At 44.6% G+C, this 27,861-nt stretch overlaps 1 protein-coding gene across 9 annotated transcripts in view; it reads right to left on the reverse strand.

The window, feature by feature from the left end:
• Positions 1 to 27,861, reverse strand: part of LOC106580217 (protein PRRC2C) — a 44,111-nt gene that overhangs the window by 6,567 nt on the left and 9,683 nt on the right. For all 9 annotated transcript variants that reach the window (XM_045703056.1, XM_045703052.1, XM_045703055.1 and 6 more), the window contains 5 exons: positions 24,347 to 27,118; positions 21,265 to 21,390; positions 6,932 to 7,047; positions 2,014 to 2,179; positions 1,754 to 1,925 (listed from right to left, as the gene is read on the reverse strand). In XM_045703056.1, coding sequence (XP_045559012.1) covers positions 1,754 to 1,925; positions 2,014 to 2,179; positions 6,932 to 7,047; positions 21,265 to 21,390; positions 24,347 to 27,118 — 3,352 coding nt within the window. The remainder of the gene's footprint in view (positions 1 to 1,753; positions 1,926 to 2,013; positions 2,180 to 6,931; positions 7,048 to 21,264; positions 21,391 to 24,346; positions 27,119 to 27,861) is intronic.

Here is a 27,861-nt window from a genome sequence, read left to right on the forward strand (position 1 = left end):
TCTGGTTAATAAAGTAGCTTAAAAAAAATGACTTTTGTACTGCTTCTCTCACTCTGATTGGACCCGGTCTGGGTTCAACCAGGTCTATACGGAATGGGTCTAGTTGTCCTTGGGCACGGTTCTCTCTCTATATTCTAATTTTTTATTTATGCATGTCTGGTCTGGGTGGAAAAGCCCCAGGTCCATTTCGGAACGTGTCCAAAGACTAGTCTCCGGTTTAAAACAGACTCTGGGACAGTTCTGGGACAACAGATCCAAAATTCATACAACCACTGCCCATTAAAAAAGCATAAGGCTGATGCAACAGATCAGACCGTTTTAGCTTAAAATGTTGAAAAAGTTGTATGTCTTCATATTAAAAGCTAAAAAATGCGCACATAGCTGGAGGCTATGCCAAAATGTTACCAAATGCAATTAACAGGAAAACACCATTCTCAAAAGCGCAACGCACGCGTTGGCGGTTTCATGTGACAGAGATGAAAATATCTGTTTGAAATATAAGAGGAGAGATCCAAAGATGCATCAACTAGCATGGATGCTAATATGAATAGGATTTTGCCTTTGGCTGCAGGACAATGAAATAAAGTTGATTTGAAAACCAATAGAACATGAAAAAAATTCATATTGAGTGTTTATAAAATAATTCCCTCAACATTCCTATGGTTGTATTTTGGCTAGGCTACTTTGAAACAAGGCAAGACATTCTTAACAAAATGACAAACTTAATTGTTTAAAACCTGAATGTTTTATGGTTAAATAGTTTCAAAATGCTGACTGCCTCCACTCAGACTCAAGGTGGGTGATGTGATCTCCGGTCTTATGATCATTTGATCTAAATAAACCGTGCATCGGGTCAACAGCCAATTAGATGTTCATGTTAATTATCCTCCATTATATGTGTCAAACATGACTGGCGTTTAGCCTATATTTATGAATTAAAAGTCTCATTAAACTTTGGCGCCTCCCTCATGTCAGCATCAGTTTGGACATGAGGCTGTAGCACTTAGGTCTTTATTGATGTACATGAAAAAAAGATTTGAATATTATTCCAATGTTGGCCTCTCTGATCCAATTCTGATCGGACTAATTGTATGATATTGTGATTTGTGCCACGTTTCGGACGACTCAAATCTATATTCTTCTTGTCAGGCACTTTTTTTTTTACTTGTCCCGGACAAGAGGAAAAGCATTAATGTGGAGCCATGAGCCCAACTATTTTTTTGCCATAATTACATAAAAAAATGACCATGCTTTGTAATGTTTCTAAAACAAGGATTGTATTAGTAAGAAGTAATGTTTTATATTGCTCAATTTCTTTCCGTTTTTTTGTGCCCCGAGTCTTTTAACAGGAATTTCACCACGAGACAAATGTTCAGCTGCCCCTGTAAGGGCAGCAGGTTACCGTGGTAACATGGCCACATGAGTGGTATCATGTGTGTCTGAGATTTTGAATCTGACTAGGTAACAGTTAAAGCAAACTCAAACTAACATCGAAGAACAAACAAAAATGGGAACAAAAATGTAAATAGACAAAAACCTTGAGGACAAAGCAGGCAGTGTTGCTACGGAAGGTGGGATATAGGATTCAAATTTCTTTGTGCGATTAGCAGATATGAAACCAACGTGGCTGGTGAAATAGACATTCCAACCCGCCAATAACAAAATCTACCCGCATTTGGTGGGTGGTGGGAGTTCATTTTATGCCCTGGAGATATGACAGAGTGTCTACATGAGAACAGAGTCCAAGCCTGACCTGTTGAGTCTCGGGAGCGCCAGTCCTCAGTGGGTGCGGTCTGTCCCTCAGGGTGTACAGACAAAGCAGCAGTCTGACGAGCCACCCTGGAGGGGCGCGAACGTGGCCCCCGCATCTTACTCAGCTGCACCCTGGAGCGTAGCGCACTGGAGTCCAGCAGGATGGTAGAGGCCTGGAGAAAGGGAGAAACAGATAAACACGAGAAGCAAATCTGACTGTTATACTGATAAGTCCTTTTAAAAAGTTGGTGTCAGTCTTACCTCAGGGAAGGGGAGTAGTTGCATCTCGGGCTGGACCGAGGGGGAGAAGCCATCTGGAGTGTCCAGGTCGCTGTATGGGGCATGTTCCCCTGGTGTGTGGGGTGGAATGGGTTTCCTAGGCGACTGGCTGAGGTTGCTGTCTGAGGTGGGCGTGGCAGGAGTCAGGCTACAGGAAGGACAGACATGACTAGTACTTTAGGCTACCTTCCTAAAAGCCTTTATTATATGCAGCCATTGCCACTGCGAGAACAACGTGACAGGTACAGTGTCTACTAGCTCTGTGTGGCTGAGTCATATTCTCCTGTCTGGGTTTACTGTAGGAACGGGCATCAGATTTCATAGAGGATGTACTGGAAGACACAATGGATGACCGGGCAGACTCCTGCTCCACTTGACCACAAGCTCCTCATTTCAGAATGAAGGTAGCAAACACTGCTGAGTCACAATACTGTACATGACCATACTATTTGGTGATTATTCCATCCAGAGAGTTGGATTCATATGACAATGACCCACTGCATTTTCATAGTCACGTATATCATATCTTATCTGAAACTCTTACAGCATCCATTCATTTCTACAAAACATTATCCAGATGTTCAACCTGTGTGGAGTTTGTTGCTGTGATACCTTCTCCTGGCCACAGGAGGTCAGTGGTACGCCAGCCTGCTGAGAGAGACTTTTGAGAGCTGGAGAAAAGTAAAGCAGGTTTCACTGAGCTACTGCTCCTTGACCACACAGTGTCAGGAGGGCTGGGATGCTATTGTATCTGTACAGTTAGTACCTATAGATACCATAGTATCTGTTTATTTCAATATCAGAAACTGTGCCTGTGACTTGAAAGAGAAGCTGGTGGGTGTTATATGCAACAGCTGGTGCACAATCTCCAATGTTAAGGAAGTCTTGAGGTTTTGCTCACCGGAGTTAGTATACCTTATGATATACTATTTACCAAGAGAGTTCTCATCCATCTTTTTCGTAGCTGTCTATTTACTCCCACAAACCAACGCTGGCACTAACACGGCACTCAACGAGCTGTATACCGCCATAAGCAAATAAGAAAATGCACATCCAGAGGCAGCGTTCCTAGTGGCCATTGACTTTAATGCAGGGAAACTGAAATCCGTGTTACATCATTTTTAATAGCTTGACACCTGTGCAATGAGTCGAATTAAAAAAATACAATAATTCTAGATCACCTTTACTCCACACACAGAAACCCATCTTCCTCGCCCTCCAGCTGGCAAATCTGACCATAACTCTATCCTCCTAATTCCTGCCTACAAGCAAAAACTAAAAACAGGAAGTACCAGTAACGCGCTCAATATGGAAGTGGTCCAATGAAGCGAATGCTAAACTACAGGACTGTTTTGCTAACAAAGACTGGAATATGTTCTGAGATTCATTTGATAACACTGAAGAGTTTACCACATCAGTCACTGAGTTTATTAATAAGTGCATCGATGACGTTGTCCCCACAGTGACCGTACGTACATATGCCAACCAGAAGCCATGGACTACAGGCAACATCTGCACTGAGCTAATGGCTAGAGGTGCCGCGGGACACTAATTCGGACACTAATAAGAAATCACGCTACAACCCCCCGAGCCATCAAACAGTAAAAACGTCAATAAAGGACTACGATCGAATCCTACTATGCCGTTTGACACTTGTTGGACGTGGCAGGGCTTACAAACGATCACAGATTACAAAGGGAAACCTAGCCGCGAGTTGCCCAGTGACATGAGCCTACCAGACAAACTAAATTCCTTTTATTCTCGCTTCGATGAAAGAAAGACTGAACCATGCATGAGAGCACCAGCCGTTCCGGACGACTTTGTGATCTAGCTCTCTGTAGCCGATGTGAGTAATACCTTTAACCTGTTGGGTCTAGGGGGCAGCATTTGCACGTCTGGATAAAAAAAATGTACCCGATTTAATCTGGTTACTAATCCTACCCAGTAACTAGAATATGCATATACTTATTATATATGGATAGAAAACACTCTAAAGTTTCCAAAACTGTTTGAATGGTGTCTGTGAGTATAACAGAACTCATTTGGCAGGCAAAACCCTGAGACATTTTCTGACAGGAAGTGGATACCTGATGTGTTGTATTGACTTTAAACCTATCCCATTGAAAAACACAGGGGTTTAGGAATATTTTGGCACTTCCTATTGCTTCCACTAGATGTCACCAGCCTTTACAAAGTGTTTTGAGTCTTCTGGAGGGAGATCTGACCGAACAAGAGCCATGGAACGATGATGTCCCATTAGACACCTGGCGCGCTACTTCATGTTGGGTACCCTCGTTCCAATACGTTATAAAAGAGTATGCATTCGTCCACCTTGAATATTATTCATGTTCTGGTTAAAAAGGCCCTAATGATTTATGCTATACAACGTTTGACATGTTTGAACGAACGGAAATATATTTTTTCCCCTCGTTCATGACGAGAAGTCCGGCTGGCTTAGATCATGTGCTAACAAGACGGAGATTTTTGGACATAAATGATGAGCTTTTTTGAACAAAACTACATTCGTTATGGACCTGTGATACCTGGAAGTGACATCTGATGAAGAGAATCAAAGGTAATGGATTATTTACATAGTATTTTCGATTTTAGATCTCCCCAACATGACGTCTAGTCTGTATCGCAACGCGTATTTTTCTGGGCGCAGTGCTCAGATTATTGCAAAGTGTGATTTCCCAGTAAGGTTATTTTTAAATCTGGCAAGTTGATTGCGTTCAAAAGATGTAAATCTATAATTCTTTAAATGACAATATAATATTTTACCAATGTTTTCTAATTTTAATTATTTAATTTGTGACGCTGACTTGACTGCCGGTTATTGGAGGGAAACGATTTCCTCAACATCAATGCCATAGTAAAACGCTGTTTTTGGATATAAATATGAACTTGATAGAACTAAAAATGCATGCATTGTCTAACATAATGTCCTAGGAGTGTCATCTGATGGAGATTGTAAAAGGTTAGTGCATCATTTTAGCTGGTTTTATGGTTTTGGTGACCCGGTCTTTGAATTGACAAAACATTACACACAACTCTTGTAAATGTACTGTCCTAACATACTCTAAATTTATGCTTTCGCCGTAAAACCTTTTTGAAATCGTAAAACGTGGTTAGATTAAGGAGATGTTTATCTTTCAAAGGGTGTAAAATAGTTGTATGTTTGAAAAATTTGAATTTTGACATTTATTTGGATTCAAATTTGCCGCTCTTGAAATGCACCTGCTGTTGATGGAGTGCACCACGGGTGGCACGCTAGCGTCCCACCTAGCCCATAGAGGTTAAGCTCAGGACCCTGGGACTGAACACCTCCCTCTGCAACTGGATCCTGGGCTTCCTGACGGGCCGCACATCCACCACGCTGACCCTCAACAGGAGGGCCCCTCAGGGGAGCGTGCTTAGTCCCCTACTGTACTCCTTGTTCCCCACGACTGCGTGGCCACGCACGACTCCAACACCATCATTATGTTTGCTGACGACAACTATGGTTGGCCTGATCACGAGACAGCCTATAGGGAGGAGGTCAGTGACCTGGTAGTGTGGTGCCAGGACAACAAACTCTCCCTCAACGTCAGCAAGACAAAGGAGCTGATTGTGGACTACAGGAAACGGAGGGCCGAGCACGCATCGACGGGACTGTAGTGGAGCAGGTCGAGAACTTCAAGTTTCTCTGTGTCCACGTCACTAAGGACCTATCATGAGCCACACACACTAACACAGTTGTGAAGAGGGCACGACAATGCCACCCTCCCCTCAGGAGGCTGAAAATAATTGGCATGGGCCCTCAGATCCTCAAAGTCCTACAGTTGCAGCAATGAGAGCTTCTTGACTGGATGCATCACTGCTTGGCATCTGAAGGCGCTAAAGACGGTAGTGCGTACTGCCCAGTACATCAATGGGGCCCAAGCTCTGCCATCCAGGACCTCTATACCAGGTGGTGTCAGAGGAAGGCCCTAAAAATGGTCAAAAACTCCAGCCACCAAAGTTATTGACTGTTCTCTCTGCTACTGCACGGCAAGCGGTACCGATGCAGCAGGTATGGAACCAACAGGACCCTGAACAGCTTCTACCCCCAAACCATAAGACTGCTCAATAGTTAGTCCGGTTAGCTATTGGTTAACTATTTAACTATCTGCATTGAGCCTTTTGCCCTTTTAACTCATCACATATGCCGCTGCTACTGTTTTATCTATCCTGTTGCCTAGTCACTTTATCCCTACCTATAATGTACATATCTACCTCAATGACCTCGTACCCCTGAACATTGACTCTGTACTGGTACCCCGTGTATATGGCCAAGTTATCATTACTCATTGTGGATTTATTCCTAGTGTTATTTTTCTATTTACCTTTTTTTTCTCCTCTGCATTGTTGGGAAGGGCCCATAAGTCAGCATTTCACTGTTAGTCTACACCTGTTGTTTATGAAGCATGTGACAAATAAAATGTTATTTGATTTATGTTGAGATTACTATCATTAGCCATAATGGTAGGACAGCAGAGAATCAGTTCCTGGGGCTAACTATCCACTTTGCCCTATTTAGAAGGCTGGATATAACATGGCTCAGGGACCTTGTCGAAAAGGTCAATCCTGCGCAAGCAGAACACATGATAGAGTGCACAAATTCAATACTTATCGATCCAGGCAGTGTTAAATTTCAAGCTCAAACGAGTATTGTATATTTAGAGTGAGAAATGAATCGGCACAATTTGAGAGGCATTCAGAACCAGCGATGTCGGGATGTCCTGATACCAGGGTACAGCCTCAGGGAAAATTAGTAATCATATTGAGGAATGAGGTCCCGCATATTAGTAACCAAAAACAGGAGCACATCATGTTCCACGGGTGTTGGCCCAGGCCACAGCAGCCATGTGTGTGTATTCACCTATCGTCAGTGCGCAGTCCTGTCTCCCAGGTCCCATACTGGCTGTCTGTCTCGTGGACCAGTGTGTCTATGTCTCGCCCCTCTTCCTCACCATCCACACTCTGCTTCAACTGCTCCTGAGAGAGAGATGGACAGGGAGAAAATGACAAGTCAGTCAAAAAGGAGTAGAAGTGTATGTACCATTGGAATATCATTAGAAGGTCAGAGAAAACAGATTCCAATATGACAGAACTGGATTCATCTCTGCTGGACGGAATAAAAATATCAAGGCTTCTTATTGGCTCTTGGTTGAAGCCCCACCCAACCTACAGTAACAGACAATTGGCCAGCTGTGTCTGTGAGTGAGGTGCTGGTCCTAATAACCATGTATTGTGTCTAGGGCCAGACCTACAGTGGGTGAGCAGGATAATGAGAGGTAATGGGATGAGCTCATAGCGACAGGGACAGAGACTGGTGAGCCACTTTGTGTTTGCTCTCTACTGAACCGTGTTTCTTTTAATGAGGATGCTACAGAGGGCACACTGTCCTAATACCACTCACTCCTCCTGTGTATGCATTCAAGACTGTGAGCGCACGCACACAAGCAGAGAAATCTCGCTGAACTTACGTGATCTCTATTGATTTCCATGGCATCGTGCTGTACAGATGCACCACAACACAATAGGCTGTCTAAAGAGAACGATGGAAGGAAATGTAATAGGTGTTTTGTTGGTTGTCACTGCACGGGAGTGAGAGCGAGGGCCAGAGAGAGAGGGAGAAATTGAAAGAGAGAAAAATAGCGAGCGAGAGAAACAGACCAACAGTACAGGATGTCATTCATCATCAATGCCTTTCCTGACAGGAAGAAAGAAGGCCAGGATGAACAGTGAGAAACTCCCTCCATCTGAGAAAGCAGTATACCTCCTCCTCTCCAGGTTTAACAGCCCTAAATATGATGCCTCTCTACAATCACAGCATAGGCTGGTTTTCAAATCCACACCGTGATCTCTCTGTGCCAAATCTGGCTTTAGCTGTTAAACAAGTATTAGATTTCCAGTTCCAACCATAGCTTTGAACATGCTGGTCACATGACAATTAAACAGGCAGGTTAATCCAGATACATGCTTAGCCTTTCAAACAGACCAGGTTGGGTCAGTGCTCGAGTACAGCTACCTTTATCAACTCCAGGCCTTGATTGAGAAAAATAGTAACAATAGCAACAAAGTAGAGACCTTGTCATGTCTTGTCTGAGGCAGGAATTATTTATGATATGTCAAAAAACAGTCACACTTCATAAAACCCCTTTATAATAAATATAATGAATTTCGGCCCGAAGGGTCTGTAAACACAGCTAATGCACAGGATTAAGCATGTTCCATTCAATAAGAAAATCTCCCGTAATCTAAATTCCGTGAACACCTACCATATCCACATGGATGGACACACCCAAACACACCCTCACTTAGTGTTTGCCACTCCCGAGGCTACTCTGTTACCTGTCAACCAAACAATAGCAGCAAGACTGAGAGGGTTAAGAAATAACATGGACTGGCTGACTATTAGTGCTGCTGAAAGTCCTTCAGTATTGACAATGTGAGGGTGTAGGCTCTGCTATCAGCAATCCACTGGATACAAGGACAGAGCAGGCCTGCCAGGCACCTTATCTGGTAAATAGGTTTCCTTCTGGCTGTGGTTTTGAATCCGAGTGGTAGTGAAGCTGACTTTTCCTTAACATGAGCCCCCCCCATCTGTGGACAGGAAGGGTGCGTCAAGGGAAACGACAGAACAATGAGCGGATGAATGGAAGGAGAAAAAGGGCTGACCACCAAGGGAGATTGTCAGTCAACCTGACATGTGGCTGAAGAATTTGAGGCCCCTTGGAAAGTTAGACCAAACAGACATCACAGCTCTGAATAATAACAGCCTGCCACGATTACACCATCACAGACATCAACATGACCTGAGAGACCTTTCATCAATCATGTAAATGTAGGCTAGTTAATTATAACACCCACTCTCTTATTTTAATCCAAAATGATAGAGGTCGACCGATGATTTTTCAACGCCAATACCGATTATTGGAGGACCGAAAAAGCCGATACCAATTAATCGGCCGATTTTTATTTATTTATTTGTAATAATGACAATTACAACAATACTGAATGAACACTTATTTTAACTTAATATAATACATCAATAAAATCAATTTAGCCTCAAATAAATAATGAAACATGTTCAATTAGGTTTAAATAATGCAAAAACAAAGTGTTGGAGAAGAACGTAAAAGTGCAATATGTGCCATGTAAGAAAGCTAACGTTTAAGTTCCTTGCTCAGAACATATGAAAGCTCGTGGTTCCTTTTAACATGAGTCTTCAATATTCCCAGATAAGAAGTTTTAGGTTGTAGTTATTATAGGAATTATAGGACTATTTCTCTCTATACGATTTGTATTTCATATACCTTTGACTATTGGATGTTCTTATAGGCACTTTAGTATTGCCAGTGTAACAGTATAGCTTCCGTCTCTCTCCTCGCTCCTACCTGGGCTCAAACCAGGAACACATCGACAACAGCCACCCTCGAAGCAGCGTTACCCATGCAGAGCAAGGGAAACAACTACTCCAAGTCTCAGAGCGAGTGACGTTTGAAACGCTATTAGCGCGCACCCGCTAACTAGCTAGCCATTTCACATCGGTTACACCAGCCTAATCTTGGGAGTTGATAGGCTTGAAGTCATAAACAGCGCAATGCTTGAAGCACAGCGAAGAGCTGCTGGCAAAACTAAAGTGCTGTTTGAACGAATGCTTACGAGCCTGCTGGTGCCTACCACGGCTCAGTCAGACTGCTCTATCAAATCATAGACTTGATTATAACATAATAACACACAGAAACACGAGCCTTAGGTCATTAATATGGTCGAATCCGGAAACTATCACGTTTATTCTTTCAGTGAAATACGGAACCGTTCCGTATTTTATCTAACGGGTGGCATCCCTAAATCTAAATATACCTGTTACATTGCACAACCTTCAATGTTATGTCATAATTGTGTAAAATTCTGGCAAATTAGTTTGCAACGAGCCAGGCGGCCCAAACTGTTGCATATACCCTGACTCTGCGTGCAATGAACGCAAGAGAAGTGACACAATTTCACCTGGTTAATATTGCCTGCTAACCTGGATTTCTTTTAGCTAAATATGCAGGTTTAAAAATATAGATTTCTGTGTATTGATTTTAAGAAAGGCATTGATGTTTATGGTTAGGTACAGTCGTGCAACGATTGTGCTTTTTTCGCAAATGCGCTTTTGTTAAATCATCCCCCGTTTGGCGAAGTTGGCTGTCTGTGTTAGGAAGAAATAGTATTCACAGTTCGCAACGAGCCAGGCGGCCCGAACTGTTGCATATACCTGCATATACACATTTTCCCTAGTTAAAATAAATTAATGTTAGCAGGCCATATTAACTAAATATGCAGGTTTAAAAATATATACTTGTGTATTGATTTTAAGAAAGACATTGATGTTTATGGTTAGGTACAAGTTGGAGCAACGAGAGTCCTTTTTTGCGAATGCGCACCGCATCGATTATATGCAACGCAGGACAGGCTAGATAAACTAGTAATATCAACCATGTGTAGTTAACTAGTGATTATGATTGATTGATTGTTTTTTTAGAAGATAAGTTTCATGCTAGCTAGCAACTTACCTTGGCTTCTTACTGTATTCGCGTAACAGGCAGGCTCCTCGTGGAGTGCAATGTAAAGCAGGTGGTTAGAGCATTGGACTAGTTAACCGTAAGGTTGCAAGATTGAATCCCCAAGCTGACAAGGTAAAAATCTGTCATTCTGCCCCTGAACAAGGCAGTTAACCCACCGTTCCTAGGCCGTCATTGAAAATAAGAAGTGTTCTTAACTGACTTGCCTGGTTAAAAAATATTTATAAAAAAATATATATATATTTTTTAAATAGGCTAAATCGGTGGCCAAAAATACAGATTACCGATTGTTATGAAAACGTTTAAATCGGCCCTAATTAAAATCGGCCATTCCGATTAATCGGTTGACCTCTACAAAATGACAACTTTGGGTTGATGTGCTGAAAATAGGATATAGCCCATTTTGTCCAGCAGACAAATTACAATTATCGCCTAAACTCACATGACTATTTTGCTGACTGTGCTTTGGAACGAGCTACAAAAGGACATGAAATTACAGGAGCTGTTCTCTTTGAATGACTTTAAAGACAGGGTAGAAACTATGGTGGACAATGAAGTGGGGGGGGGGGGCTTTCAATGTTATGACCCCTAAACGCACCAAACCTCTCCAAAGCATCTTGCCTGGTCAATGTGTAAATTCATGTTTTTAAACTGTAGTGTTTTATGTTGTAAATGTGCCTTTGTATGAAACTTTATGTTCTGGTAATTTGGCCAGGTCTCTATAAAAAAAAAAAAAAGATTTTTAATCTCAATGAGACTAACCTGGTAAAATAAAATTGAAGGCCTCGTGAGTTGGACATGTTATGAATCTATTTCCTTAGTGCAAACTGGAAAAGAACAGTTAAATCTCTGTGATGTATAATGGCCATTCACAATTCTCTATGAATGAGGAAGTGCTCTGCAGCTCCAAAACATTTAACATATGGTCATGCTGCCTGAAAGCAGACAACAGAGCAGGCCGGTTAGTTAGTGCAGGTACAATGAACCCAACACGAACACAACAGAACACACATCACACCAGCCCCACTCTCCTGCTCCAACCCCTCTGGGTAGGAATGTTGAACAGTTAACACACTCATCATTGACAGAGTGGTCAATGACGACCCTCTGCAGCTATCCTAACATGACTACAGATCCCATGAGCACTAATCCCCTGTCAACAACAGAGCAGCACTCCAGTCACATTTTACAGAGCTACCAAAACACTGACCTCTGATAGAGAACTGAAAAGGACATGTTTAGGGTATTTAGTTATGTCATTATTACATAAGTGCAATGTACAAGTGTTTGCTAAGAATGCAGAGCACAACAGAATGTTAGTAAAACCTGGCTGACTTGGCTTAAGAACTTTTATAGGGAGACTTTGGGATTTTGGCAATGAGGCCCTTCATCTACTTCGCCAGAGTCAGATGAACTCATGGATACCATTTGTATGTCTCTGTGTGCAGTTGAAAGAAGTTGCTAACTAGCGCTAGCGCAATTGCTAACAAGCGTTACCATAGACTTCCAGTCATTATGCTATCTGTAGCATTGGCTGGCAAAACTACCCCTAACGTATTTTATACTTGACAAAGAGACTCAAAAATGGTACCCACGAGTTCATCTGACTCTTTCTTCGCTAAAATCCCATAGTGTCCCTTTAAGACCAGGCCTGGCTGATACAGGCTGCAGGTTAGAGGACTGGGTCCAGACGGAGAGGTGGTGGGTTCAGGTCAGCCTGAGGGAGACTAGGGCCTATTAAAGGTATCTGGATGATCCACCAGCTGACTCTCCGGTACTGTACGGACAACTACACAGGCGCCAGCTAAAAAGGACACACGTACACACACAAACCAGACCGAGAGAGTGAATCGGTAAAGGGCTGCCGTGTCTGTGGAGTTTAGTTTATGCGTTCCAACTGATTAAGATGTGAGGGTCCAGGTGTGTGGACTTTCTGGGTATTAGATGCTGTGGAGGGGGGGACAGCTTTTTTTAAATACATTTTTTAAGTCATTTTTAGCAGATGCTCTTATCCAGAGCAACTTACAGTATTGAGTGCATAGAACCCACAAGTGCCATGCTCTACCAACTGGGCCAAACCGGACCTAGCAGTACTGCAGCCCTTAATTGTGCATATGCACCATCCCAGCAGTCCCACCTCCACCCCCCTGGTCCTTTCAGTGAGTAGACCAACCCCAACCCCCTCCCATCCTCGCTACCGCTCCATTAGCTGGTTGGCCCCTGTCCACCTCTTTCTCCCCACATCTCACTGGCCTCAGTGCTCTGACCATTCATCACAACCTCTCCTCACAGGCAGCACACACTGATTCTCCTGTTCAATGACACACAAACAAGCTAGGCCTAATCTGTAAATCTTACATAAAATGCAATCAAACTGCATCACAACTTTTTTTTATTTAAACTTTATTTAACTAGGCTAGTCAGTTAAGAACAAATTATTATTTACAATGACTGCCTAACCCGGCCAAAACTGTAACCCGGACAACGCTGGGCCAATTGTGCGCCGCCCTATGGGACTCCCAATCACTGCCGGTTGTGATACAGACTGGAATCGAACCAGGGTCTGTAGTGACGCCTCTAGCACTGCGATGCAGTGCCTTAGGGGGCTCCTGAGTGACAGCCGATCTGAACTTGAGCACCGTGACAAGTTCAAATCAAATCTAATTTTATTTGTCACATGCGCCGAATACAACAGAAGTTGCTACCATCTCTCCCGCTAATTTGGTCAACTTTTGCAAAATGATTGCTGTCTGAGTGAGGAAAATGTTGTAAATTATGAGGAATCAATGTATTTTGAAAGATGAGACGTTGAGGATTATAACAAATACCACTTTGATGTCATACAAGCAAGCCAAACCCCTGTGAGTCCAAATGTGTACTTTACATTTCCATATCATAAAACTCATGTAGTACAGTGTCAACGTTTATTATCTCTGAGGTACAGTTACAAGATGACATGGCTTCATACCCTGAGTTGTTCAGAACAGAAAGTGTTTGTGTGTTTCTCTATTGTGTAGAAAATGAGCTGTGGACATCGCATCTGAATGCACTCATGACTCCATTCTATGAGCACCAACATTACTATCTGTTTCTCTGAACTGCCCTGTGAAAGTCTAACACTGTAAGATTGTATTTTATAACTTAGATAGTCATTTTGGCAATAGAATAAACTTAGAAATGATGCCCACCTGACCCAAATGGAAATTCATAATGGTCCGTTTTTGGATTTCGTAAACAACAGTAATTGTGTGAGGCAGGGCTGCAGGGCTGTGTTCCAAACAAAACAAGTGTGTTCGCTCTAGTTCCTCAACGCCACAGCTAGGAGAGCTCTAAAAACACCTTTCTAGGTGAAGACTCATCTTTGAGTCATCAAAGTACATTGAAATGACTTAGGAACTGTGCACACTTTGGAGACAGCAGTTAGTCCTCTCACTCAAACCCTTGTTATTATTTTGTCTTATGTTGCACCTACCCCACATTTTCCAGGAACATTCTTATGTTACTGAATTTATCCAGAATATTTTAAGATTTAGTTTTCAAAAAATGAGGCCAAGAGTACATTAAATGTCAAATGCACATAAAATCAACAGTGTAATATTTCGAATCAGTCTGGTGTCAGGTGAACTATTGTGTCCTGAACTTTGGTCTAATAATCGTCCCATAATCTCAAAACTGTTCCCTTTCAATTGATACCATGTTTATGTATATGATTTTCAGATGTCTTCTATAAGAAACATTTCAATTTAGCCCTATGCATATAGGCCAATTCCCACGAGTGTAAAGGGTAAAAACAGACCATAGTTTAGGAGTGAGGGTCGGGGAGAAACACAACTCCAGCCCACAGTAAGCTATGACCAGTGACACTGCTGCTGGAGTGGGAGCTATGGTGCAGACACACAGACTAAGGTTAGTGTTATGTCAAAGATGGTATCAGAAGAGGAAAGAGACAAGCAGATGAGGCGCAGAGGGGGGTGAGCACTGAGCAGCGAACAAAAGCAGAACATTCAGGAACTATCAGGATCAGAGAGAGAGATCACATGGCAACACAAATAGACAAAGACACAAAACACACAAATAGAGAAGGCCTTGACAAGTTTGAGGTGCTTTGAATGTGTAGAGACTGATGGGAGACCATTTGGTGGTGAGAGGGATGGATGGGGGGGTGAATGTAAACAAAGTGTGTCTTACTGCGGTGGGGGTGTTGGGGGTGCTGCTCCCAGGACGCCTGTGTAGGGACAGGCGCTGCTGGCTGCGCAGAGAGAACCTACGGAAAGAGTCCCGGCTGCGAGAGGCCAGAGAACGTAACGAGTTGGCCCTCTTGAAGCCACCAGGGCTGTCCTCGGCCCCCCTGCCCCCACGTTCCACCGCACTGGACACCACGCTGAGCGCCCCCTGCAGGGAGCGGCGTACATTCCCCATCCACCCAGACACCTGGGACTGGGCCACCGACAACTTGTCCCCCAGGTACTCCATCTCAGTTTAGATCAGATCACTAAAGAACCAACGCTGCAGAATGAAGCCTGGACAGAGCGCTCAGTCAGGCAGAGGTCCAGTAGCAGTCCAGTGTGTTAATATGGTCAAGGGAGAGTCCTTGAGCCAGGTAGATGTCCAGGTTCAGAGCTGGTGTCCTGGATACTGCTGAGGTGCGCAGCTAGGTTAATGCAGCAGTAGCTGGGCTGTTTGGAAGAGATGGCACAGCCAGTCAGACGCCCGAGCGTCTCCAAAAACATGCAGCAATGCAGCACTTGGCTCCGGCTACAGGCTCGCAGTCCAGCGTCACTGTCCCTCAGTGCTTCTCAGTGAGCCTCTGTGCTGTCGAGTCCCACTGGTGCCGTCAAGGCTCCATTTCAGTCCATCATCTGCAGCAATGGCCCTAGAATCTGGGGCTGAGGTGAAGTCTATTTAAGCTTTCTGTTGTTCTGTGAGATGCCTATTTCCATACACAGTTATACAGAAGGGCAAGACTACGAAGCGGGGAACCCAAAATGGTATATAAGGCTGTTCTACAGTTAACCCCAGCTGGTAGAGACTCCAGTCACAGCAGATCTACTACTGCACCGTCTGCAAACAGGTTATTCACAGCCACATACTGATGGTCACCCGCAGTAGCAGCAGCAGCAACAAAATCTCACACACATACCCCTCACACATCAAACCTGACAGCAGGATCCTGAAGCCGTCGCACCGACACGTCCGGAATCACAGAGGAAGAAAATCCATGAATCTACCTCTCCCATGGTATCCACGCTGCTGTCGTCTTCCTGTTGGAAAACTTTACAGGAAAACTACAGACCAGAAGAGAACAGCTGGTGTCAGGCAGACTGAAGGGAGAGCTGTACTCATTCCTATTCCCTCGGAGTACCCAGCACACCAACAGCAGAGCAGCGGCGTGGGTATAGAAGACAAACAGGAGAGGAGATTGTGACGCTAAAGTTGAATCCATAAGAGACAAAACGAGACCAGCGCCCTCTCCTTCCTCTTCCCCTGCAGGTACGGGCAGGTGGAGGACAAATGCGTCAGTCTCTTGCTCCTCGTCCCCAGCGCTGCAGGACTCACGCTCAAGGAGAAACCTTTGCGAACTAAGTGAGGGAGGGGGGAGAGGAGGCAGGGAGAGAGGGAGGGAGGAGTGGAGAGGGGGAGGGAGGAGTGGAGAGAGGGAGGGCCTGGATTTGCAGTGCAGGAGGGTGATGTATGTTCTGCAGTGCTCTGTTTCTCTTGCCTGTTTCTGCTTGCAGTGCGAGAGAGAGAATTCTCACAGGCATAGTCAGCACTCGGCGGAAGGGGTGGGAAGAGAGGAGGGATGGGGAACGTGTGTGTGTGTGTATGTGATAGGAACTAAGAGTTCAAGTTCATGGGTGGATGTTTGTTGTTTAGCCTCTACCTTTAAATAGATAGAGAATGCATGCCTGAGAGAGAGAGAGAATGCATGCCTGAGAGAGAGAGAGAGAGAGAGAGAGAGAGAGAGAGAGAGAGAGAGAGAGAGAGAGAGAGAGAGAGAGAGAGAGAGAATGAGACAGGTGTGGCTGTGTGTGAGGGCTGAGATTGTGGCTGTCAGCCAGTCTGTCCGCAGCACAGTGAGCTCATGGTTAAAGATTGGAATCATGACAGCGTGTCAGAGAGTTTGCCTAACAAATGGCTCCCTGACTCATGCAGACTGCATGTCAGATCAGAGAAGTCTCTCCTTTCCCCTTTCAGAACTCCATCGTACCTACCAGAGTCATCTCTCTGAGTTAAGCCTTAGTATGTAAGATATACTCTGCATGACAACCGTGGCACCTCAAACTGCCCCCTGGTGGACGTCTAGAGAATAGTTCTGAGGAATATTGATCTAAAACCCCCAAAAACTGTCTCCCTCCTCGAACCATTCTATAGCTAGAAGATCGCAGTTCTCTCCACAAAACATACAGACTCAAGCTTCATCAACACCAACTGACTACGGAGAAAACGTTTTTACGGCAGGAAGGAAAATGTCTGCTAATAACAATTGTCCAGCAAAAAATATGACTCAAATATGCATCACCCAGTTTTTTTACGATGAAGTCACACTTGATGCACAACCAGCCACCGTGACAAAGCATATATTGGGCTAATATAACTTGCTTTGTTCAGACATATATAAGCCAGTAGCCACACATTCCTAGCTATACGAAGGCCTCTTTTAGTCTGTCCTCTCCCTTGCTTCTAGTGATGGGGGGGGGGGAAAAATCAATACACTTACATATTGCAATTATTATTTTAATATTGATACTTTGACTCCAATTATCGTTGTGTTTTTTTTTGCTAGCTAGTCCTAGTCGACGCTACCTGTGCCAAAACGCTGTTATTTTTCATTCTATAGCTTGTTCCCCCGTCCTCTTTTTAAATAGTGAGCCAACATGTTTTCAGCACTTTTATTTCCATGACTAATAAACTCATGTTCTCATGCTGTCTCTTGTCCCTCTGCTGCAGACATAGTGAGCAACATGTTTGGAACATCAAACAAAACAACACAAAATTAGCAGTATCGAATCGCAACACACATATCAGCACCTAAGTATCGTGATAATATCGTATTGTGAGGTACTTGGCAATTCATAGCCCTACTTGCTTCCTTGCTCTGATTAACGATCTCCCATCACTTACCCACAGCCAGTGTAGAAGCCTCAGACAGCAGGACAGCCTCATGTAGTACACCATGTCTCTGAGCCCGGCGACCATCGGTCTGTCTTTACCTTTCTTCACTTCCTCTGCCCTCTCTAAGCATGGCATTAGTAATGATGTGATCATACCACTGTGATCTCATGAGAGATAGACACATTTCCCATAGTACTCTCTCATACCAGGCCTAACCTCCATACTGATACAGAAAAACACTATCACAACAACAAGTCATTAACACGTGCTGATAGAAAAGAAATTCCCCATCTTTAATGAATCCCCTTGTTCCCCCAAACTGAAATGATATAAAACACCTACACCTTTTCCCACAAGTTATGTCAGTAATTCAGTCTAGACCAGGTATTTCACACTGGTGTCTCCAGTTGCTCTACACAATTAAAAACTAGAATCCCAGGGTTTCCATTGAGAAAATGTGGCGTCTGACATTTGACTGGCAACATTTTAATTTACTGGACATTTGAGAAATTTGCCAGACCCATGTACATTGGGTGTATAACCTAATTACAGCGTCCACCTACGGTGCTCAAAATGACAGAAATCAAATGTAAATGCTGGTAATTCATCTTAACAGAGGATGCAATGATGTGCGGTCCTTCTTACCCAATTCAGATGTGCACTTTGAACATGTTAGAATAACTGTCCATATTTACTTTCCCTCAGCCAACAAGACCAGTAACAAACAGCAAAACCATTAGCCTATGTCAATCTACTATCCCCCATAGAGAAATGTACCTATTCTATTGGTCTGCTTGTTAAGAAAGAAATACTCAATTCCAAACAGAATCTGGGACAGTTGTGGACGATGCATCCCAAATTCATAGAACCAGTAGGCTACATAAAAATAAAAATAGAAAGCAAATGAGCCAGATCAGAATGTTTAGCTTAAAATGTTCAAACTATTATTTCTTCACATTAAAAGCGCAGCAATCCACACAATGCAGTAGGCTACTCGCGAATGTTCGTTCCATAATGCAATTAGCTGGAAAACACTGTTGTCAAAAGCACACCGCATGTGAGCGGTTTCCTGTGACAGAGATGAAAATATCTGTTCGAAAGAAGGGAGATCTAATATGCAACAACGAGCACGGGCTGCTTAGTAATATGACTAGGATTGTGCCTCTGGCTACTGAGCAACCAAAGAAAGCTTGTATAAAATAATTGATTTTGGCTAGGCTACTTTAAAGCAAGGTAAGACATGCCTCATAATATGTAGTAAAACGTTCAGGTTTTAAACAATCAAGTGTGTTTTCAAAGTGCATACTGCCTCCAGCTCATTGGAAAGTGCTGCGTAGCGCGCTGATGAAGCCTGCCTCCCGTTGCCTATGCATTTGCTGTTTGAGATGCTGTAGCAGCAGTTCACGCCGTCTGACAGATTTTCCGCTCAAAGGCTCTGTATGTTTGTGATAAATAAGATGCATAACGAATATACTGTACACACGCCCCAATTTAATTCCACTAAATGATGCAAATGAACCTATAGATGATAAGCTTGACTAGTCATATGTATTTACATCGGCTGGTATTTCCATCAATAAATTGGCAAAAAATAATTCTTGCAAATGGGATTTCTTTTAATAAAAAATAATTTAAAAAAAAAACGGCCAAACGCTGGCTATTACCGGCTCAAGGAAACCCTGAATCGCTGTGGTAATTGCACCACTCAGGCTCTCAACATATTGTATTACACAAAAACCACAGACCAGCAGGCGGTGACAGAAACACACGCAAAAAGTCATCATGGAATAACACTGGGACAGCAGCCATGCCTTATCAAATCAAAGCTGCATTTCCCCCCATTCATTTTCTTCTCATCTAATGAATATATTGGTATGCTTATAAACATTTCCCAATCAGCCATTTACACTTGGGCCGATATAAACTTGTTTTGTTTCTGGATGGAATCCTTTGTAGCACAGGCTGATATGTAGACCGGTGCTTAAAACCTCTACAGGATCGGTCCCCCCCGAGGGACGGTTTAGCGAATGTAGGCTAATGTGATTAGCATGAGGTTGTAAGTAACAAGAACATTTCCCAGGACATAGACATATCTGATATGGGCAGAAAGCTTGGATTAAAAATTATTTAACTGCACTGTCCAATTTACAGTAGCTATGACAGTGAAAGAATACCATGCTATTGTTTGAGGAGAGTGCACAATTATGAACATGAAAATGTATTAACAAACCAAATTAGGCACATTTGGGCAGTCTTGAAACAACATTTTGAACAGAAATGCAATGGTTCATTGAATCAGTCTAAAACTTTGTACATACACTGCTGCCATCTAGTGTCAAATCTAAATTGCGCCTGGATTCCTAGGTCATATATTGGCCTTTCTCTTGCATAAAAAAACCATGTTTTTTTTATTTGTATTACAGATCTGGTAGAAGAATGTTCTAATGTGTTATTCTGCTACACTAATTTCACATTTCCACAAACTTCAAAGTGTTTCCCTTCAAATGGTATCAAGAATATGCATATCCTTGCTTCAGGTCCTGAGTTACAGGAAGTTAGATTTGGGTATGTCATTTTAGGTGAAAATTGAAAAAAAGGGTCCGATCCTTTTAAAGGTGCACTACACAGAAGTCGCTCCGCCATTTCCTGGTTGCTATAATTCTAATAGTTCGCCTAATTTCAGTTTATGTGACAAAGCAAGCAAGTGAAGTGTAGAGAATCATTGTACCATCTACACCGCTGTAAAATATATTTTCCATAACCAAAAATATTGTATTTTTCAGCTATTTGAAGCTCGTGTACAAAACCGAAAGTAAAAGACGGAAAAACCAAACTTAAGACGTGAAGCATAGAAATAGCGCACATAGAACACAACTACTGCTTCTTAGACTTGCTTTCAATGAGAATGACAGATCTATAACTCACATTTCTATGTGAATTTTGTGGGTCACGCAAAAAGTCACATATTGTAGCTTTAATAAAAGTAATATCAATATCACTACGGCCAATTTCACAGCAGAGACTTCCTCCAGTTATGCAAACAGGATGCTGTCAAAGTGAGCAGTACATGCACGTATTAGCTAATGACAATCCTGAATTACAGACCTGAGAACATATCTGGCCTCAATTTCTCTGCTATATGAGGTGAAAGAGGGTGGAGATGAGTGAGACCATGCCTTTCACATTACTCATCAACTCATTACTCCGCATAGCACTCAACTCTCCCAGTGAACTAACTGCATTCCTACTCCACCCTACTGTAACAAAAACACACAACCAACCCAGCAACTAAAGTTATATACAAGCTTATTTTTCCAAATAACTGGGGTCTTCTGTGAGAATCAGCTCGAAAGGAAACGTTGATTAAACATAGAACCCGAGGGGGCTCCAATTGTTACCATGTTGAAGCAGTGTAATTTCACTGTAGCAGAAGCTCATTTCTGAAACTCGTCCAGCTTTGAGTCAGAAATTCAGGGATTGTGTGTGTTTATACCCGTGTGCATGGAAACAGAGCATCATGACTCACCGAGCTCTGTCGGCCCCTCTCTCTATGTGCACTCCTGCTCCTCATCCTGGACAGGCTCCCCTCCACAGCACTCTCAGACGGGGCTGATCGACGGGACACGCTGCGGGACCTCATCCGGTTCAGCTCCTAAGACACAGGGATAGTAGAATTAAATGGAATGTTTACATGAAAGCCCTTGTTCTGGTTAAATTCACATAGGTAAAAAGGGAGATGGGTCCGCACACAAAGATTATTTTAGTGCATTAGGAGAACAACACACACCGATGTTTCGGCTTTTGCCTTCAGTGTGCAGGTTCAAATCTTAGAATCAGGAACAACTTTTCTAGGGAACACAGGTGAGCACCGTTCAGGTGCTTCTAATCAGGGTAGTTAGTCATTTACCAATCAGGGATGGCTTCTCTGGTCTACATGTTACAATCACACAAAACATACAGAATTATAGGATATGGAAGTGGGCACGGAAGACAATTGAGAGTACACTACATGGCCAAAGGTATGTGGACACCTGCTCGTCGAACATCTCATTCTAAAATCATGGGCCTTAATATGGAGCTGGTCCCCCCTTTGCTGCTATAACAGTCACCACTCTTCTGGGAAGGCTTTCAACTATTTATTTGTTGGAACCTTGCTGAAGGGACTTGCTTCCATTCAGACACAAGGTCAGGCACTGATTTTTTTGCCGATTAGGCCTGGCTTGCAGTCGGAGTTCCAATTCATCACAAAGTTGTTCGATGGGGTTGAGGTCAGGGCTCTGTGCAGGCCAGTCAAGTTCTTCCACACCAATCTCGACAAACCATTTCTGCATGGACCGCACTTTGTGCACGGGGGCATTGTCATGCTGAAACAAGAAAGGGCCTTACCCAAACTGTTGCCACAGAATTGTCTAGAATGTCATTGTATGCCATAGCGTTGAGATTTCCCTTCACTGGAACTAAGGGGCCTAGCCTGAACCATGAAAAACAGCCCCAGACCATTATCTCTCTTCCACCAAACTTTACAGTTGGCACTATGCATTGGGGCAGGTAGCGTTGTCCTGGCATCCGCCAAACCCAGATTCTTCCGTCGGACTGCCAGCGACTGAAGTGTGATTCATCACTCCAGAGAATGGGTTTCCACTGCTCCAGAGTCCAATGGCGGCGAGCTTAACACCACTTCAACCGACCTTGGCATTGCGCATGCCGATCTTAAGCTTGTGTGAAGCTTCTCAGCCACGGAAACCCATTTCATGAAGCTCCCGCAGGAACAGTTATTGTGCTGACGTTGCTTCCAGAGGTAGTCTGGAAGTCGGTAGTGTTGCAACCGAGGACAGAGGATTTTTACGCGCTACGTGCTTCAGCACTCGCCGGACCTGTTCTGTGAGCTTGTGTGGCCTACCACTTCGCGGTTGAGCCATTGTTGCTTCTAGATGTTTCCACTTCACAATAACAGTACTTACAGTTGACCGGGACAGCTCTAGCAGGGCAGAAATCTGACAAACTGACTTGTTGGAAAGATGGCATCCTATAACGGTGCCATGTTGAAAGTCACACATACACTACATGGCCAAAAGTATCAGGCATGAACCATTAAAGAATCAATTTAATTGCCTTAGGTGTCCGCTTACTTGGGTATACCTTATAACAATTTATGAGATAGCTTGCCACAAAGGACACCAAGCTGTTCATAAATATGTGGGGCTAACTCATAAAGTACACCTAAGGTAATTGATTATTGAACGGTTCACGCCTGACACTCCCAACTGCCTTCTGAGCCCGCTCCCATATCTTACCATTCTGTACTTCCTTTGTGATTGTAACATGTATACAGGTCAGGGCTCGCCAACCCTGTTCCTGGAGAGCTACCGTACTGTAGATTGTCACTCCAACCCTGTTCCTGGAGAGCTACCATCCTGTAGGTTGTCACTCCAACCCTGTTCCTGGAGAGCTACCATCCTGTAGATTGTCACTCCAACCCTGTTCCTGGAGAGCTACCATCCTGTAGGTTTTCACTCCAACCCTGTTCCTGGAGAGCTACCATCCTGTAGGTTGTCACTCCAACCCTGTTCCTGGAGAGCTACCATCCTGTAGGTTGTCACTCCAACCCTGTTCCTGGAGAGCTACCATCCTGTAGGTTTTCACTCCAACCCTGTTCCTGGAGAGCTACTTAACCGTAGATTGTCACTCCAACCCAAACTGGGGTTTGAGCGAAAACCTACAGGAGGGTAGCTTTCCAGGAACAGGGTTCAAATGAAAACCTACAGGAGGGTAGCTTTCCAGGAACAGGGTTCAAATGAAAACCTACAGGAGGGTAGCTTTCAGGAACAGGGTTCAAATGAAAACCTACAGGAGGGTAGCTTTCAGGAACAGGGTTCAAATGAAAACCTACAGGAGGGTAGCTTTCCAGGAACAGGGTTCAAATGAAAACCTACAGGAGGGTAGCTTTCCAGGAACAGGGTTCAAATGAAAACCTACAGGAGGGTAGCTTTCCAGGAACAGGGTTCAAATGAAAACCTACAGGAGGGTAGCTTTCCAGGAACAGGGTTCAAATGAAAACCTACAGGAGGGTAGCTTTCCAGGAACAGGGTTCAAATGAAAACCTACAGGAGGGTAGCTTTCCAGGAACAGGGTTCAAATGAAAACCTACAGGAGGGTAGCTTTCCAGGAACAGGGTTCAAATGAAAACCTACAGGAGGGTAGCTTTCCAGGAACAGGGTTCAAATGAAAACCTACAGGAGGGTAGCTTTCCAGGAACAGGGTTCAAATGAAAACCTACAGGAGGGTAGCTTTCCAGGAACAGGGTTGGAGAGCCCTGATACAGGTAGACGAGAGAAGCCATCCCTGATTGGCAGATGACTAACCTGGTTAGAAGCAAAAGTTGTTCCTGATTGTAAGATTTTAACCAACACCGTGAAGGCGGTGAAAGCCGAAAGGTCTGAGTATGTTACTCTCCTAATGCAGTAAAACAATACAAATAAAGATGGAGTAAGTAAGCGATGGTCCTTCTTTAATTAGCCATTATTACTGGTTGAATTCACTGAATTTTGTGCTCTGTAGATGCAATTCACTCACATAGCCTAGGTCTCTCTATAAGATACTTTTCTTACCTGGGAGCCCTGAGATCTCCTCTGTCCTCTGGCCTCTACCCTGTGCCCCTGGGGCTCTGAGTCCTGGGGGAACCAGGTCTGCTCCATGGGGGACCCAGGGCTGTGGGGCTCTCTCCTGGGGAAGGATGCTTCACTGGGCATACCAGACCAGCGTCTCTCTGGGACCAGAATGGGGGCCGTGGCCCTGTCCAACTGCCTGTGGAGGAGCTGCTCCAGGCTGGGTTTATTGGCAGGCTTCCTGGGTGGTTCTGGTCCAGCCGTGGGCCTATCCACCGATTCCTCATTGAATCCTAGCCTTTGCTCCCACTGCTCCTGCTGAGAGGGGGCCCACACTGGGCTGGGTCGCCCCACTGCACCCACCCTACGGCTAACTTCCCTCTCTGGAGTGTGGGATCTCATCCCACTACCTGGGTCTGAGCCCTTGATGCTAGCGACAGGGAACACCTCTCTAGTGGGCGAGGGCTGCGTCTGGGTCTGGGACCTGAATGAGTCTATGTCCAGGATGCCAGGCCTGTAGTGGTCCTCTCCCCGGGGAGATGGATGCTTCCATCGGGCACCAGGGGAGTGGGGACTGCCTCTGGAGTGCAGGTCACCCAGAGACACAGAGTCTAGATTCAGTACTTTAGGTCTGAGAGGTAAGGAGTCCAGCACCCCCCTCTCCTGGTTCTCTCTCCTCTGTCTCTCCAGGATTCTCTGTCTCTCTGCCTCCTGTTGTCTAGCTACCTGTCTCATATTTTCCTGCTCCTCTTTCTCCATCTTCTCCCTCAGTCTCTGTTGTCTCTCTCTCTCATTCTGTTTCTCAAACAGTTGTCTTCTCTCCAGCTCCTTTATTATCTCCAATTCGTCTACACTCTCCCGCTCCAACTCCCTCTGTCTCTCCAACTCCCTCTGTCTCTCCCGCTCCAACTCCCTCTGTCTCTCCCGCTCCAACTCCCTCTGTCTCTCCCGCTCCAACTCCCTCTGTCTCTCCCGCTCCAACTCCCTCTGTCTCTCCCGCTCCAACTCCCTCTGTCTCTCCAGGTCTACCTCCTGTTGTATTGCCTGTTGTCTCATCTTCTCCTGCTCCTCTCTCTCCATCTTCTCTCTCAGTATCTGCTTTTCAAGGTCCAGAAGCTGTTGTCTCTCTCTCTCAGCCTGCTTCTGCTTTTCAAACCTAAACAGTTGCCTTCTCTCCATTTCTTTTATTTCCTCCAACTCTTCAACCATCTGTCTCTCCAACTTCTTCTGTCTCTCTAAGTCGAACTGGCGCTGCCTCTCCCTTTTAAACTCTTTCTCCCTCTCCAGCTCACACCGTCTCTCCCTCTCCAGCTCACACCGTCTCTCCCTCTCCAGCTCACACCGTCTCTCCCTCTCCAGCTCACACCGTCTCTCCCTCTCCAGCTCACACCGTCTCTCCCTCTCCAGCTCACACTGTCTTTCCAACTCTCTCTGTGTCTCCTTTTCCAACTCATTTTGTCTCTCCTTTTCTAACTCTCTCTGCTTCTCCATCTCTCTCTTTCTAGCATATTCTAACTGTTTTTGTATCTCAAGTTCCAGCTGTCTCTGTTTCTCCCTCTCAAACTCCTTTCTCTCACTCTGACGTTCTTTCTCCCTCTCCAATTCTCTCTGTTTTTCTATTTCCATCTCATCCATCCCGGTCTTTCTGTCCCATGCCGTTTCTCTCTTCCTTTCCTGTGCTTGCATCTTCTCCATCACTTCCTCTTCTTGTTCTTGACCTTGAGCGCTTTTCCCAAATGTTTTGCCTAGAGAGGGGTTCCTTTTTACCTTCCCTTGAGAACCCCATTGTCCAGACATCACAGAGAAATCGTCAAAGGGCACTTCCATGTCCCCTCTCTCTGTTCCCTCATCCCCATGGGATATTACTTCCTGGATCTGACCAGTCAGAGCAAAGTAGGTGGCCCTGGGTTTGGGTGGCTGCTCATCTGCCTCCAGCATTTTCAAACGCTTCGGTGCGGCCACTTCCTCTCTCTCCCTGTCCTGCTCTCTCGGCTTTTCCCTCTCTACAGCCATTTGCATCCTCCTCTCCGCTTCCCTCTGCCTCTCTTTCTCCTCCTCCTTTCGCTCCCTCTCCATGTGTCTCTCCTTTTCCATTTCCCTTTGCCTTCCTTTCTCTACCTCTGCTCCCCTATGCACCTCAGCGGTATTCCACTTCTGCAGAGCTCCAACCCTGAGGTAGCGTGGTCCCTGTTCATGTTGGGAGGCTGGTGCTCCCATCTGAGCCGAACTGAGGTCTCCTTGGACCCGAGCAGGTCTCTTCTCCACTGGCTCAGCTCTAGCTGGCCTGTTCCCCTCAGAATGCCTGGAACGGAGGGTCATGGCCTTGTCCTCCAGCTGAGCCGAGGGGACAATCTCACTAACGGCTCTCCTCTCTCCCACCGCGTGCACCGTGTCAAACAAGTGCTCCACACGAACTGGGCTGGAGGGAGACACAGGCTCGCGGTAGGGGGAGGTGACCAGGCTGCTGCCTTTCTCCCCATCCCCCAGTTTGAGAGAGACACTTCTCCTGGGACAGCTCTTTGTGTTGATCTGCGCTCTGTCCTCATCCATCACCAGCACGCTGTGTCTCTCAACCACGTTCTCAAATAGGGCTGCTCGCACAGTCTGCACCCCACAGCTCGGGTGGCTCTCCTGGGCCTCCATCTCCAGCCCCCGCTGTGCCGCAGTCCTTCCAGCTGAGGGGTCAGAAGAGGTCTGGGTGGGCTGCTCTTTGGACCCTCTGGTGTCTTCATCCACCTTCCTTTGGTCACTGAAGATGAAGACTGAGTCCTGCCCCTAGAATTAAAGTAATTCAAAGAGTTGGCCCAAGTTAATTCAAATTCTGGACACTGTCTGCATGATCATCATGAACTTAGTATTATTTGCTGTTAGTATTATATAATGACAGAGAAAAAGAGAGGGTGATACAAAGACAAGTGATTGAGTGAGGCAACTGTGTCTGGGCAGAAAGTGGATCCCACTCCTTTGTTGGGCCCATGAAAGAGGGTGTGGTGCTGAGGTGGTAATCAAAGCCTCACTGTGTTGACCTTTTCCCAGTGCTTCACTCTCAGCATGTTTCATAACGCACAAAGAACCACCAGAGATGACTAATGCCCTGGCTTTGATTTCAAAGCTCTTTGTACCTTTGTGGCAGTGACGTTGTCTTCGCTTGTATGCTCCAAGACAAAGACTGATTCAGAGAAAAAAATGGTGCCCAGAGTGTTTGAGACATGAAATGCAAATCAGAATTTTCCAGGAATATAGTCCTTATAATGGGCATTTTGCTTAGGCCTTTTAGGCTTACAGGGGCAAACTAAGAAACTATTGAATATTCATTACATTAAATGTCAGAAACCTAAACAAGTTATTTTTCTATTAAAATAAAGGAATACACTGTATTCACAAAGCCATCCTTAGATGTTGCTCATCAAACAAAGTGACTGTAAAACAAGATGTGGAACATACAGTACAAGCCATCCAGTCCCCCCAGTGGTGTAACAGAGGCACTTCACTTAACTCAATCAAGATCATTTAACTGG

This window comes from Salmo salar, chromosome ssa20 (genome assembly GCF_905237065.1).
Source record: "Salmo salar chromosome ssa20, Ssal_v3.1, whole genome shotgun sequence".
NCBI classification, from domain to species: domain Eukaryota; kingdom Metazoa; phylum Chordata; class Actinopteri; order Salmoniformes; family Salmonidae; genus Salmo; species Salmo salar.